The sequence below is a fragment of the Ascidiella aspersa genome, chromosome 6 (genome assembly GCF_963924565.1).
Source record: "Ascidiella aspersa chromosome 6, kaAscAspe10.2, whole genome shotgun sequence".
In the NCBI taxonomy this organism is placed as follows: domain Eukaryota; kingdom Metazoa; phylum Chordata; class Ascidiacea; order Phlebobranchia; family Ascidiidae; genus Ascidiella; species Ascidiella aspersa.
In genome coordinates this window covers 31,473,257-31,488,146 of record NC_139452.1, presented here as the reverse complement: position 1 = coordinate 31,488,146, position 14,890 = coordinate 31,473,257, and the positions used below count along the sequence as shown (strand labels likewise).

The window sequence follows — 14,890 nt, the reverse complement described above, 5'->3', positions numbered from 1 at the left end:
TTTAGCATGTGTTTTTTATGCTGAATAACTTTTCATTGATAGATGTATTTGTACAAAAATATCTAATTTTGTTTTTGATTTAAGCAGTAAATCTCTGAACTGGCTTTATTATTAAGAAGCAAAATATACCTTAATGGTGAAAATAACGGCACAAATAGACGTTAAAAGCGCCATGCTTTATTTTCAAACGTTTCGGCAATTTCTAATGCCATCATCAGTGATATGAATTTGCCGAAACGTTTGAAAATAAAGCATGTCGCTTTTAACGTCTATTTAGGCCGTTATTTTCACCATTAAACTTATGAACAGATCCGTATGTAGTGTTCCAAAATATGCCTTTTTGTGATGAAATTTTGTTCTTATTAGGACCTAAACTAACTAATTTTGATATTAATGGGTGATTTTTCTGAAAAGTATGGCAGATCTTGATAAGATCTTATAGTCTGGGTTATAGTCAGGGAACTTGGTGCACCTAAGGTCAGAGTGTTCCCCGCGAATGTGAATTATGGGAAAATTGTGGGGGATGTTTAATTTTATGGTCGGTTGAAAAAACTTTGTTCACTTGCCAAAGTTTGTGTGAATAAAGTAATTTAACTAACTCCCTTAGTTTTCTCTTTTGTAATTTTGGTTATAAATGAATGAATCTTTTATTTCTTACGAAAGTCTACCTAAGCCATACATTCACATTGTGTTTTTTAAAAATTAAGATATGCTCACAAACTAATATGAAGCAGGTGTTGTAATAATAATACAATTAAGCCTTTAAATTATATTCCTCTGTAGAAGTCTACTGTCTGTGTGTTTAAAATAGCGTTGTCCAAATTTTGGATTTTAAACCACAAGGATGGTGGACGCAGTGGATGCACCTCCCCCTGTAAGTATGTTTATTTAACCACTACTGGTCTAGAGTCCTACTTCTGCAATGAATAAGGGAGTGGCCCAAAATGTTGTTTGCAGTGCATGCCTTTTATTTTTTTCTCAGCCTTTTTTATATACTTATATCTTACATTTAATAAACTTCAAAAAGAAAAACACAACAGAAAAAATGTTCAACTGTGGTATTTAGCTGGCTAAATCTAAATTGTTTCCTAGAATAATTATTAAATCAACGCCCATTATTTGGGTTAGGGTTGGTCAAGTAATATTATGAAAAAGGTTAACCTACCCAAACCAAAGATATGTATTGTGGTAGAATTCTAGACCAGCGCCAATTCCTTTACCCAGACTATTTGTTTAACGTAAATTGTTGGGGTTAGGCTAGATCAGTATGGCAGAATGCTGGCGACTTGGCGACTATGTCGGCCGAAGAATCAGAAAACCGAAGAAATTGGTGCAAAAAAAATTTCAAGTAAAAAAATAAAATTTGAAAAAAAAATTTTTTTTTCCAACATTAAATTTACTTGTGGTTGTTTCCACACATATTTAATCACATCTATTTTACAATTAGCAGAAATTAATTTTGTTGTGTCATTTTGAAAAAAATTACGGTAATATGAAGCACGTTGTTTAGTGAGAAAAAGCCAGCGTAAGGCATATAGACTGTTTATTATTTAAAAAAGTACACACTTTTGATCATACAATTGTTACGTGTTGGCAGTTTTACTTTAAATTGGCAAGTACTTCTATATTGAGTTGATTTCCTGTATATTGAGTTGAATTCCCTATTCCTGTTAAATATACAGGTATACATTCACATCGGCATATTAAGAATGTACCAGGCTATGCTTCTCCCCCTAAGGCCTAAAGTATATTTTTGGATGTTTAATTACGCAAATGCAAAAAATTTTCGCGCTTCGCGTGACCTTCAGCCTTGTTTTGCTAGGTTTATGTGTCTTTGTTTTCAACAAATCTATCCCAAAGGTAATATGCATACTATGGGGCTTGATACACTATGACTGTGACAATTTCTATTCAATTTTATTATAAACATCATTATTTCGAGCAATATAAATTGGAAATTTATCCAAAGAATATTTTTTCCTGCTTTTCAATTTGGCTTTGAGCAGCACATTTTCACATCTATGTAACACTTTTAAAACAAGAAAAGCAGACATGTACGTACACCCCAGGCCCCAGGTTGTACCTTCACTTGTCCCTTATGTATTTGTTAATGACTTGATGTCACAAAAAATTTTGCGCCTTCGGCGATACGTTTTGTTGTCTAATTAACTTATTAATAGCCAATTAACTTATTAATAGCCTTGTTTATCGCCAAAACATGGCAAGGTTCATACATTCCTTAGGCGAACACATCATTTAAGGGGCGTGATCAAAAACCGAAGAATGTTGTCTAATTAACTTATTAATAGCCTTGTTTATCGCCAAAACATTGCAAGGTTCATACATTCCTTAGGCGAACACATCATTTAAGGGGCGTGATCAAAAACCGAAGAATTTTCGCCAAAAATGCTTGTCACCAGAAGGCTGGCAAGATTCTGCCAACCTGGGCTAGATGAAGTATTGTTGTGATATTTATTCTCCTATATTTACTTCCCTTCTTGCAATTTCAATTTTGACAACTTGTTTTATTTAGTGAAAGGATTCTACACCAGTGCCCATTAACATAGTGTTTGCTAACAATAGAAACAAACTTTTATTTGTAGTTTGTTGCTTCTGGATCTGATACGACCGATGCATCGCCGTTTAATTCCAAAAGTGAGGATGTTCAGTTGAGTGGAAACATAGCGTCAGGTAATATTATAAAACAAAAAAAGCATTACATTAAGTTATAAGTCGTGATTAGTGCAGTTAAAAAAAAGGTCTACAACAATACTAGCATTAGGGTTGTTCAGATTTAACTTTTTGTTGAAAATTTATGCTTCCTGCTTGATTTCCCATTATGTGTCACATAAAAATAAGTTTCATAAGTTTTCAAAACAATTGGACAACATTTAGGAGCTCCACAGACACCCCAAAGTTTTCACACTGAAATTGCTAAAATCTGGGACTTCCCCTAACACGATACTGTACGTTTTTCTTAAAAAACACAGAAACCTTGTAATTTTTATATTAAACAATGGCAGGAAAGCATCACTAATCTATTTTCCAGTTTTATGTAACTTAAAATATATTCTTAAAGCCCCCAAATCCCCACTTTACCCCATTTTTGGAGCTGTCATTTAATTTATCACGTATATACAATAAAATATATTTTAACAAAGCAGGTTCTGGTGAGCAACTGGTGTCGTCCAGCAAGAAAAACCGAGCAGGTATTTTGTTCTCTCACTTATTCGTTGTTAATTAGTTAAAATCTAGCATCAAAACTAACTTATTTACCCGAAAATTAGGCAGACTTTTCATAAATTTTACTGAACAAATAGTTTGTGGCCCCCTTGTTATTTCAACGTTGATGTTGTTCTTATCTCAGTCTTATGCCAGAAGTCCGAAAAATGTGTCACTAAAAAACACTCGGTAGGTCTTTAAAGTCTAATAAAAACTACTAATTTAAATGTAACTCTCCAACAATTATAAAATATATACACCCTTGTGGACCCAAAGACTAAGACTAGTGTAGGATTTGCATTGTACCTAATGTCAGCTATACATTGCAGGTAGGCTCCTTATGGGAGATCAGTTGTCCGAGGATTGAACAGTACTGGCATTTTAGGCATTCCCGGCCTGATTTTCAGCCAATGGGAAGAATACATCCACCACACAATCACCACTTACTTTATTTTTTACTTTTCTTTAATTTGTAAAAATTACAGTAAAACATTGAAAAAAGAGAATGTTTGACATACCCCGGTTTAGTAAAATACCGTTTATCAACAAGACAAATATAAACCAATATTTATTTTTTACTTAGGAGATGTTTTAATGGGAAGGATAGCTCAAGCAAAACCAAGCACTGCTAAAGTTTCAGCTAAAGATGCCTTATTTGGTGAATTAACACCACAGTAAGTTTATAACTCAATGTTATGTCAAAAAAATGTTCCAACTTGAATATAAATACTCCAGTATATGAACTGTTGCTACCAGGCATAGTTATAATAATCAACAACAGCTCCTCTGGTAATTGTAATTCATACTTGAAGTTTCAGTTTACCAGAAGAGCTGCTTTTAAATATTAAAATATTCTAGGCTTAGTTATTGTTTAGCTGTGTTTGTTAAATCTCATTTGACGGCCTTTAATCTAAATCTGGTAATACTCTTAATTGACCAATTATATTTTAATAGTGATAATATTTTGCATAAACATGCTACAAACGGCCAAAGTGAGAATAATTTTTTTTAAATGAACTTATTGATACATTGTATAGCATTTCCTCGAACACAACCAAATTTTCTATTGTTTAACTTTTCGAATTGGTCATTTGCTTTTATTAGACGAATGTTACTTTGTATTATCGGTTTTAATTTACTAAAATTATTCTATGTATATGAAATATTGAAATTACTTGATGTTTGAATGAAAAGTACTGTTTTATCTATTTAATTGTACAACTATTATTTTGGTTATGAGTTTTGTTAAAATATATTTATTGACAGTGGAAAGAAATATTTTATCGACATTAATAACCAATATTTTACCAACTACAATGTTAATATACATGAGAGTCTGTTTTATTGTTGTATGGTCACATTTTCATATCAGTGCAGCTAGCAAAGCATTAAAGGCAAAATCAAAATTAAAGCGCAAATCTTGCTAAACGTAAGTCAACTCCAGAAGAACAGTTATGCCAGTCGTTCTCATCGGAGTTTGTTATTATGGTCCCACTTGATACTATTTATAAATTATGTTTTTTGTAAATCCAGACCTGATTTTGATGCAGCAGAAGACGTGTTTCAAACGTTCGACAACGGGGAAGGATTTGAGTTCAAGCAAGAAAACGCATCAAATTCAATCAAGCACTTTGCGCCGTGAGTGAATCTCATTTGCATAATATTTATAAAAACGCTACAACTAGTTCAATGCTCCATGTGTTTAGTTGTAGTATACAAAATTTATTTCAAGATTTTTTTTTAGTTGTTTGATTTTTAATTGTTGTAGGGTGTACATCATTACGTCAATAACTAGTCATGCTTCAATTTTTTAGTGTTGCAGGTTGAATTTAGTGTTAAGTTTTTTATTGAAATTTATTTTTCGCTACCTAGTATTATTGTAAGTAGTTGTTCCCCATTAAATAGCTCGTCTCCTGGTTTGTTACAATTGTACTTCACTTTTGCATTTTAGAAACATATTTTATGTGTTTTGTTGTTTGCTTAATAAATATCACCCAGAATTGGACGAGTTTACCAAATTTAAAAAGTTTGACATTTATAACAAATAACTTGACTTTGAGACTTTTTAAAATTTGCAATTTTTTTTTTAGTTTTGTCAAATTTACTGGGAATAAAGTAAAAAACAAGGTGGAATAACATCTCCGGGTTTTTTGGAGTCATGGGATACATCAGCATGTAAATAAAATAAACATGAAGCAAGACAATTTTTTTACACCTTCCTATCATTGTGTGTGTAGCGGGCTTTAGAAAGCTGCAGTCTTGATTTTTGCATTGTCTGCTTATCGTGTGTTTATCTGGTTTTTCTCGTCTCTTGTTGTTTCTTTTACGGTTATTTCACCTGTATGCAATTACATTGCCCTGAAGAATAGGTGGTCAAAACGTTGGCACTTAAATAAATTTTTGCTTGAAAAACAATTAAAAAAATAAAAATGTTTACCAACAGTGAATTTTTACTCACAGGATCCTCGATGAAGCTCATGTTACAGATGCAGGTGGCTTTGCTGATACTTCTAGTTGGAACGACGTCACTCGGTCGAACGTGCAAGTCCAACCACAAGAAGAAACGTCAAGTTCACAGCTTTCTTTGGACGAAGAGTTTAAATATGACATGAAACACAATGAGAGAGGCTGCTTTGTCATCTTTAATCAAAGGGTTGGTAGAGAAATTATATAGAACTATTCGGGGCAAATTAATTTAGAACATTTCGACTTGTTTCCGGGGAAACGGAAACCAATTAATAAAAAAATGTAAGGTTTTTTTTTAATTAGCACGTTGCATTTACTAAAACCTTCAAAGATTATTTTAAATTTACAATTTTTCCAAAAGTTTGAACAGTGGTATATTTTTTGTTCCTAACTTAAAAAAACATTTTGTATTTTTAAATCACAATTTAGATGCCATTTTTTTTATTTATTTCTAAGGGTTTGTTTTGCACTTGTTGTTAGTTTTATGTTGCAGGAGGTAAAGTTTATCCTTGTGTTAAGTTCACCACTGGTTAATCTTTAACAAAGTTCTATTTGTCTACTCTTTAACCACAACTAACAAACATAATCACCAGCTTTGTGTTTGCTCACATTTATTACATAGTGATAAAAAAAAAATCCCGGTTAAATTAGGCTTAATGGTTATATGTATTCACTTTTATATATTGTTCTATATTGGTAAAAAAATGATATTACCTTTGCCATGTGGCTGACTGGAAGGTCGCTTATATCCATTGCACCTCCGACAGCATCAAATTGTTTCTTTTTGTATTTATTCCAGCACGAACAGAAACAATACTTACTTACTTTATACCTGTTTTATAGACAGTAATAATAATTAACGGTTAGAACAAAAATTGTTCTTTTATAATTATTGCCTACTTCTTTGCAATAAAAAGTGTTTTATTTAACTTACATGGGGAAATATATGCTATTGTTGTTAATTGCATACATTGGACATTTGACAAAAAAACTACAGCAGAAAAAATGTTTAGAAAGAATGTTGTATAAATTTTAATAAATGAGTTACACTTCAGACCTGTTTTAAATAATGTACAAAAGTAACAAACATGTGTCTGTGTAACCTGGCCACCATAACACAATGTTTACAGAAAATACAAGTAGTCATCAATATTGAGTGTGCTGAATCGATAATTGGCAAGTATTTCTTCAGAACTTGAGTTGTCCAGCCCTTCAAAAAGAGAGAAAAAATCATTACAAAAGGGAATTAGTACACCGAAGTGCTTAATGAAGACACTACTATTTCAATTAATAAAATACTTAATTCAAGTCAATATTAACTGAGTAAAAAGACTGTCTACAATGCTAGAAGTTAAGGACAGGTAATTAGCGGCTTGTCATTTGGAGTCGAGTATCTACAAGGAACGTGATTTTTCGAATCTGTCGATCAATGATGCAAGCAGGGCAGACTAGAAACACAACTAGGCTGCAGTGAGGTTCGAACTCACGACCTCCGGTCAAGCTGGAAATTACATTAAACATGATTATTATTGTTTGCTGAAAAAATGTTTAACAAAAAATTGATGGAAATTTAGAATTTATTTACACTTCAGACCTGCTTTTGCTAATCACTCTATATATTATTATCTGTTTTGAATTATATACAAAAGTATTTTTACATTTGAAAATTTAATATTGTTATATGTTTGTTGCAGAAATTTGACACATTAGATCAACGCGACGGAACAAACATCGACGCGGCAAACTTGGAATCCACGGCAAAGTTTCTTGGGTTTAAGGCAGTTCGTGTCTTTACCGACCTAACTGAAAAGAAGATCACAGCATGGATGGAACAAAGTATGCAAAAAATAAATTTATATTTCTTTTGTATTATTTTTAAAATTTAGATTCTGTTTTTGTCCTTTTTGTTTTTAAGTTTTTAAAAAAATTTATGAAAAGACTACAATTTATGTCTTTTTTTAAAGTGACAAAAATGTCTTTAAACAATCATTGTGTTTCCAAAAGTTTATGAATTTATTTTATTTGCTGCTTAAATTATGCATTCATAAAGTGTCGTAATAAACACTTGACCATGTTGTACTGTTTTGTTCTCAAATTACATTAAAAAAATGTTGTGCGATCCAAATTTAGGTCTCTATAAAATATTTGGAAAGGTTTTTGAATGCCTTAAAACTGTATAACAACCCTGACTTCATCTATTTATTTTCCTCCAATTTAGTTTCTGGAGCAGACCACAGTGATTACGATTGCTTTGTGTGTTGTATTCTCACGCACGGTGGAGAGGACGACCTTTTGTACGCTTACGATAAACCCTTCAAACTAAAGGATCTAACTGCGATGTTCAGGCCTGATAACTGCCCCTCACTAGCTGGAAAACCTAAGCTATTTTTTATACAGGTTAGAAAAAGTATTCTGGCACAAAATGTCAGAAATTAATGCGTTGTTTACTGAAACAAAATTATTGCTTAACACCAATTCAATTTGATTTTTTCCTTATTAATTTTAAAGTAACAAATTGCAATTTTTTGTATCAATAATATTTTTAATGGCTGTTTTTTTTAGAATCCTGCCTGAAAAGTCTAAAATTGAAAACATGCTGCGAACTATCGAATTGTACATTGAAAATATATTGTTGCTTGACACAAATTCAGATATGTTTGGCAAGTTTCTTTGCTACCTGCAACCATTTTAATTTTTTATACAGGAAACATTTTGTTTTAAACATTTGTTTTAGGTTAAGAACTACTGATTTAGAAATATTAAATTAAATTTAAGTTATTATTCTTGTGTTGTTATTATTGAAATAGATCATAACTACAACATTTTTTTAGGCATTATTTTTATTCAGATTGTATAAAATAATGATTTAAATTTCACATAAGTATCGCTTATTTTAATAATGACAAGATTTTGCATAAACATGCTCCAAACAGCCATAGTGAGAATATTTTTTTTTAAATTACCTTATTGATATTTAAATTAGAGATAGATTGATAATAGTGACTGAAATTTCAGACATAATTTTGTAAATTTGAGCTGACATTATACCGAGATAAAAACATTTTATAGCGTTTTCTTAAACACAACAGAATTTTCTATTTTTTTAAATTAATCACTTGATTACACAAGATTAAACACCAAAAAATTTTGTTGTAAAATTATAGTAATAATATTATACAAAAATTATAAATGTTGTGTTTCTATGTTTAAAGGCTTGTCGTGGTTTCAAATGTGACAAAGGCGTGACTTATCGAAAAGTTCAAAGTGACTCCGTGGACAGTATACCGCCCCCCGGTGACGATCAGGTGGACGGAATCGAGATTCACACGATTCCGGTCGAGGCTGATTTTCTCATCGGACAATCCACAGTGGAAGGTATCGCTAAAAATTTCAAGAATTTCGTAAAAAATTTACCACCTTCGGGTGTTTAGCAGTGTTGTTGGATTTAATGTTGCTTTCAAGCTTTAAAAAATTAAAATAATATTTTTCATATTAAATAAGATAAAATTAATATTTTCAATCCTCTCCCCACAGAAATTAAATTCTTTTTAAAAAATTTCGAACAAACGTTTTTGTGTTCCATAATAAAAAACAACCAAACGGCGACAAAGTTGTCCCACTGCTAACATTTTAGACTGAATTTGTTGATTAGTTCTAGTTTGGGGGTCATAGTTCAACTGTTTTTTCCTTTGTAAGATTATTATTCGTGGAGAAGTAAAGGCAGTGGTTCCATCTTCATCCAAAACCTTTGCAAGTGTCTACGATCGTGGGGACACAAAAAGGAGATTATGCAGGTGCGTGCTTTAGTGTTAAAGTACGTATTAAGCCTGGAGTGTTTAAAGTTTCCGGACAGTTACAACTTTCAGTGTACAACTGCGATCTGGCGATCTGTTTTTGTGTATGAATTAATAGTACATAAAGCAAAGCACATTTAAATTGGTAAAATTAATCGCTTTAGTCAAATATTCCTACAGAAGTCGTACTGAACAACGATAAACATATATTTTAGTACCCTTGGAGCCTTTAAAGAGGTTATATAACCGAAATCCGTCAATCAATTAGGGATTTCGTGCAAGGCAGGTTAGGTTATAAACAAAACTTACTCCTAAAGGCTCACTATTCAAAGATAGTGTTGAAAATACATAAAGTTTAACATAAAAACAAAACTTGTCCGTAACTAGTTCACAATTTGGTGGATAGCACAATAGTTTGGCACCTGCAAAAACATTACAACTAGTTTTTATGAAACTTCCAAGACAACAGAGTCTTGATATAAAAATCGGTAGTAAATAACACAAAGTTAATATATTTATATATCTGTTTTTAAGCTTAAAATTCACCTAATTATTTCACTAAGAAATGCTAGCATAGTTCATAATTGTTCCTACACCTAACCTCGACTTGTGCAGCCATTTTCTCAGCTACGACTATCTTAGTTAGTTATCTTTTAGTGAATTATTGCCTATTATAATTGTATCAGTTTATTAATTTTTAATGGTGGGTGTAAGACTTGACAAAAGACAGACAAAGACAAGTCACTATTTTCAAATGATATATAACATTATATGAATAGTGATTATTTAAAGCAGTGATTTTGACTTGGATCTTGAAATAACTTGTTTAAAACTACACTGGTATTATATCCTGCTAGTTTTCATGAAAGCTTTTTTTCAGATACTGACTCGTGTGAACCACATGGTCGCTTACGACTTTAAGTCGAGCACTTCTGACACAAAAATGAACGAGAAGAAGCAGATTCCGTCGATCGTAACCCGACTCACAGCCGAGCTTTACTTCAGCGCCGAGGAACGAACTGAACCAAACAAAGTGGAACGTGGACCTGTTCAGGTAACGACTGAATAAAGACGGGTTTTATTCAAAGTAGACGGGATAACACAATAATAACTAATGCAGAATAATCTATAAAACCATGGTATTGAAAACCAACGACACAATAATGCGCAGTAATATTTACTACAGAATGGGAACTTAATCGTTTGAATAAGACCCAGATCTGTCGGAAAAGTCCAAATTTCAAATAAGGCCTAAATGACCAAAATAACGCCCGAACTTATGGGTAGAGGGTATGGGACGATCGGGGGCCGTCGGTCTGGCATCGGCTTTTTGGTGACTACGTTTGAACGCCCTAGTCTGACCGGCGCCGTTGGGGCGCCGCTGTTTTAACACCGCATTTTTTTTAGTTGTTTTGGGTTATTGGTGGGTAGTGGGTGGGGTTTGAGGTTGGCTAAAATGTTGTTTAGACCTGATTCTGGCCATATAGGTGTTATTCCGACTGGTTTAAGTCTTAATCTTTTTTTGTATTACTACTATGAGGTATTGGTGCTATTTTGGTTTTGATTTTTTATTTTAAGAAAATTTCTAGATTTTTTTAAGGGAATAGCACGTTGTATTATATGTAATTCGGAGCTTCTTTTCAGCCCAGCGATCCAAAACGTTTTCTGTTTTTCATGCGATTGCCCACTTCTGGTAGAAAGGCATTAAATTCCATGTTCAGTTATTCCCCATTTCATCGCGACTTCTTTTGGTTGGGTTTAAGCTTGTTAAAAAAATTAAATTTAACTTGTTAATGTAATATTTCAATTTTTTCTAAACCCTTTTATATTTTTTTAAGGTAACTGAAAGAACAGCCAGGGACCAAAGCTACGTGTAAGTTGTCATACAACTATAAATCTTAATTTGTTTTATTTTGGCAAATTTAGTGTTTTGAGTAAAGTAGTGACGTAATTCGGTGTCAGGCCGCAAAACTTTTGTCCAAAAAACTGTGAAACAAAGTTACTAAGCATCGGTCAATGATGTAAGCAGGGCAGGCCAGAAAAACAACTAGCCTGTGGTGAGGTTCGAACTCACGACCTCGGTCATGTGTGTATCTTTCATCGGATACTGGCTTTTACAACTAAAATATCCTGTAATCATTGTGTATTAACCCCCACATTACTAACTAATTACGAATTTTTAGGTTGGATTCTGACACCTATGAATCACCGACAGATGTTAAAACTACAACATCTGCACCAATGCAAACCCAGGTAAGCGCTTAAATCTTTCAACCAGGGTGACAAAATGCAAAAGTTGAAAAAGGCCAAACTTTTGCGAAAAGTCTGATAATAATTGATTTTTATTATCTGGTTAACCGATTAGGCTAAAGTACAAATATCCCAATCAACACTAAACTAAACATGGAGGGTTATTATTTAAAACAAACCTGGGTGAATCACGGCCCCTCACCGGTGACTTCTTAATTTTTAAATATTTTATTGCAACAGAAATTAAACTGTCTTTATATCGTGGACATTTCTTGTGTTTTTATAATATTTTCCTGCTCAAGCTAATTGTCCTGGCGCGGGGAATAACAAAGCGGCGAACACTGCACAGTAAGCCAGGATAACGACGGGTTCGATCCACAATGAGATTATTGCTTGTTCCATGATATCTTAATACATAACAGATTTACTAGCTTTATGACATAATAAAAAATTTCCACATTGGAACACCATGCTGCCTGTTTGGGCGAACTTTATAAAACGTTGGATTTTTTTACAAATGCCAGTTTTTGTTTTTAAGGTAATTGAAAGAACAGCCGGGGACCAGCAAATCTACTCGTAAGTTGTCAGAAAATTATTAACCTCGTTTGACTTTTACTAGATTGGGATTGGAGCGGTGTGAGGGTGATACCGGTGCCAATCGGATGCTTGATTAATTTTACCTTGCGATTCATTGTAGATATCCTAGTAAAATAAATATATTTCTACGAATACATTACATTGAAATTGACAAAGAACAGAATTCCGAAGTCAAAAATATAGCGTTTTAGAGCATAGTACCGGTTACGTTATTTGAGATCGAATCGGATCGCGATACTTTTGTCATAATATTGGGAAACAAAATACTAAGCATCAGTCAATGGTGTAAGCAAGGCAGAAAAACAACTATATAGCCTTCGGTGGGGTTCGAACTCACGACCTCGGCCATAGCTGCCTTTCACAATTAAATATCCTGTGATCTACGTGTTTTGCATTGATTTCAACATCACTAACTATAATTTCACATTGTTAGACTTGAATCTGAATCCTACGAATTACCGACTGAGCTTAAAACTACAACATCTACACCGATGCAAACCCAGGTAAGCGCTTAAATCTTTCAATTGCCTAATCCTTTATCACGGTGACCAGATGCAAAAATTAAAAGGCCCAACTCTCGCCAAAAACAAAATACTGCTTAGCCAATCCGTGAACCCAGATTGGAAACTTATGATATTTCACGAGGGTTGGGCGTTTATTTAGGTCGAAAGTGCATAACGTTTCTTTAAAAAGTTTGCGCTGCATCTGATAATTATAATCTACTGTCTCCGCATTTAAATTGAAAATTGTTATTATGTTAAACTGATTTTCTGCTTAGCGTCTTAACGTTTATACCGATATTAAATTATTAAACTTTAAGTTCCAAACTTTTTATTCACATTCACAGGTTGAGCAGCCTTCTAATGTTCAGCAAGTCGATTCAACTCCAGCCAAAGAAGCTTCTCTTAATGACATCGCCCGTGCGGTGAGTATTTAAGTGTTTTGTTCATACTTTTAAAGCCAAAAAGTTCGGGTAAATTGACATCATCTTAATTTAGACGTTCTTCAGTTATTGTGAAACATGATGTCGCTTTTCTTGACCCATTTTGCTTTGCAATTCATTATTGCAAGCTACATTACAGATCCTGCATAGTGTAACCTAATAGTAATGTTATACAAAAGAAAGATTTAATATAACAGGTTGAATATTTTGGTTTGATTTTTATGTTTCCTTGAGGCAATTAGTTGATTTTAAACAAACAAAATTGTAAGTGTACAGAAACTTGGTAAACCAAATATCGGATTCAGGTAGATTCTGTTATTCCAAAGAAAATTCTGATTTTATTTAAGTGATAGTAAATAGTTTTTTTATTTAAATCGATTTGTTTAACATCGATATTTTTTTGTTTCAGGTTGAAAACATGCACAACGACTTGACTTTGAAAATTAACGAGCTCTCTTTAAAAGTTGATTCTTTGGCATCTGATAATTCCTACAACTAAGGTAAAATTAAATGCTGTTATAATTCAATTTTGTTTTTTTGTCTTAATTTTGATATATTTAAAATTATATGTGCCTAAAAATCACAACAAATCGAAAAAAACTTTTTGAATGATATTGTTACGAATTAAAACTGTTTTAAAATAAAAAAACATTATGGTTAGAGGTTGTAGTAAGACGTAATAAGAATATCAAAGCCCATACAGAGGTAGGTTGCATTTTGAACGTTTCGAATAACTCTTTATTCATTTTCAACGTCCATGAAAAATGAATAAAGAGTTATTCGAAACGTTCAAAATGCAACCTACTTCTGTATGGCCTTTGATATTCTTTCTACGTAAATTCCATTTTGATTACTTATAATCGTTTTACACATTTGCTTTATTAAGTTGCTTCACTCCGCGACGCTATTTAATAAATTTTCTCTTTGATAGATCTGGAAGAAGGGGTGTTCCACTGAAGTTTAAATAAATAGCTGTCTTATTTAGTATTGGTGATGTGTCGGACGAGTACCGATACTCTACCACCCGGATCGGGCATGACATTCCGCACACTTTCCTTCTTCCGTTTAAAGTCTCCAAATTATTACCTAACTTTTAAAACCCTTTCATTAATTTTACTAATTTCCTACCTTAAAAATCTTATAAATATACCTTTTGTCGCAATTTAAATTTTTTACTAAAATATGCATTAATGTTCACTTTTATTTATGTTTAATAATTGTGGTTTAAACCGTTTACTACCTTTAGTTTTTGTACATTGTAATTTTCCACTATTTCCGTTTTTAACCAAATCAAGATATATTACAGTAGTATTTGTTCCTACTGCTGATTTTGGATTTGTAATTAATCAAACCGTTGTCAGATATATTGTTTTTGGTGCCTTTTTTAAAAACTTTATTCTTTTCGTGCAAGTAGCTTTTGATTAGAATTTATGCTATACCTTTATATGCAATTACTTAGTATGTTGTGAAATGAGTTCATATTTTTCTACCTGTTGAATTTATAGATGTACTGATAATTTTTACCTTTTCAGCTTTAACTTGTTTCTTCAGTTCTTTTGCCATCCATAAGCACTTTAAATCTGTATTTTTGTACTTTAAAATTTGCTTGTTTAAACGT

The 14,890-nt window shown here is 32.5% G+C and overlaps 1 protein-coding gene across 1 annotated transcript; it reads left to right on the top strand.

Moving 5' to 3' along the window:
• The first annotated feature begins 844 nt into the window (after positions 1 to 844).
• Positions 845 to 13,771, top strand: LOC146141293 (uncharacterized). The gene is made up of 17 exons (XM_083392872.1): positions 845 to 874; positions 2,604 to 2,691; positions 3,165 to 3,209; positions 3,806 to 3,896; positions 4,756 to 4,860; positions 5,683 to 5,875; positions 7,383 to 7,524; positions 7,907 to 8,085; positions 8,901 to 9,063; positions 9,385 to 9,482; positions 10,363 to 10,536; positions 11,321 to 11,355; positions 11,666 to 11,735; positions 12,271 to 12,308; positions 12,763 to 12,832; positions 13,177 to 13,254; positions 13,682 to 13,771. Exons 1-17 carry the CDS (start codon positions 845 to 847, stop codon positions 13,769 to 13,771), a joined length of 1,689 nt encoding a protein of 562 aa, XP_083248998.1.
• The last annotated feature ends 1,119 nt before the right edge of the window (positions 13,772 to 14,890 follow it).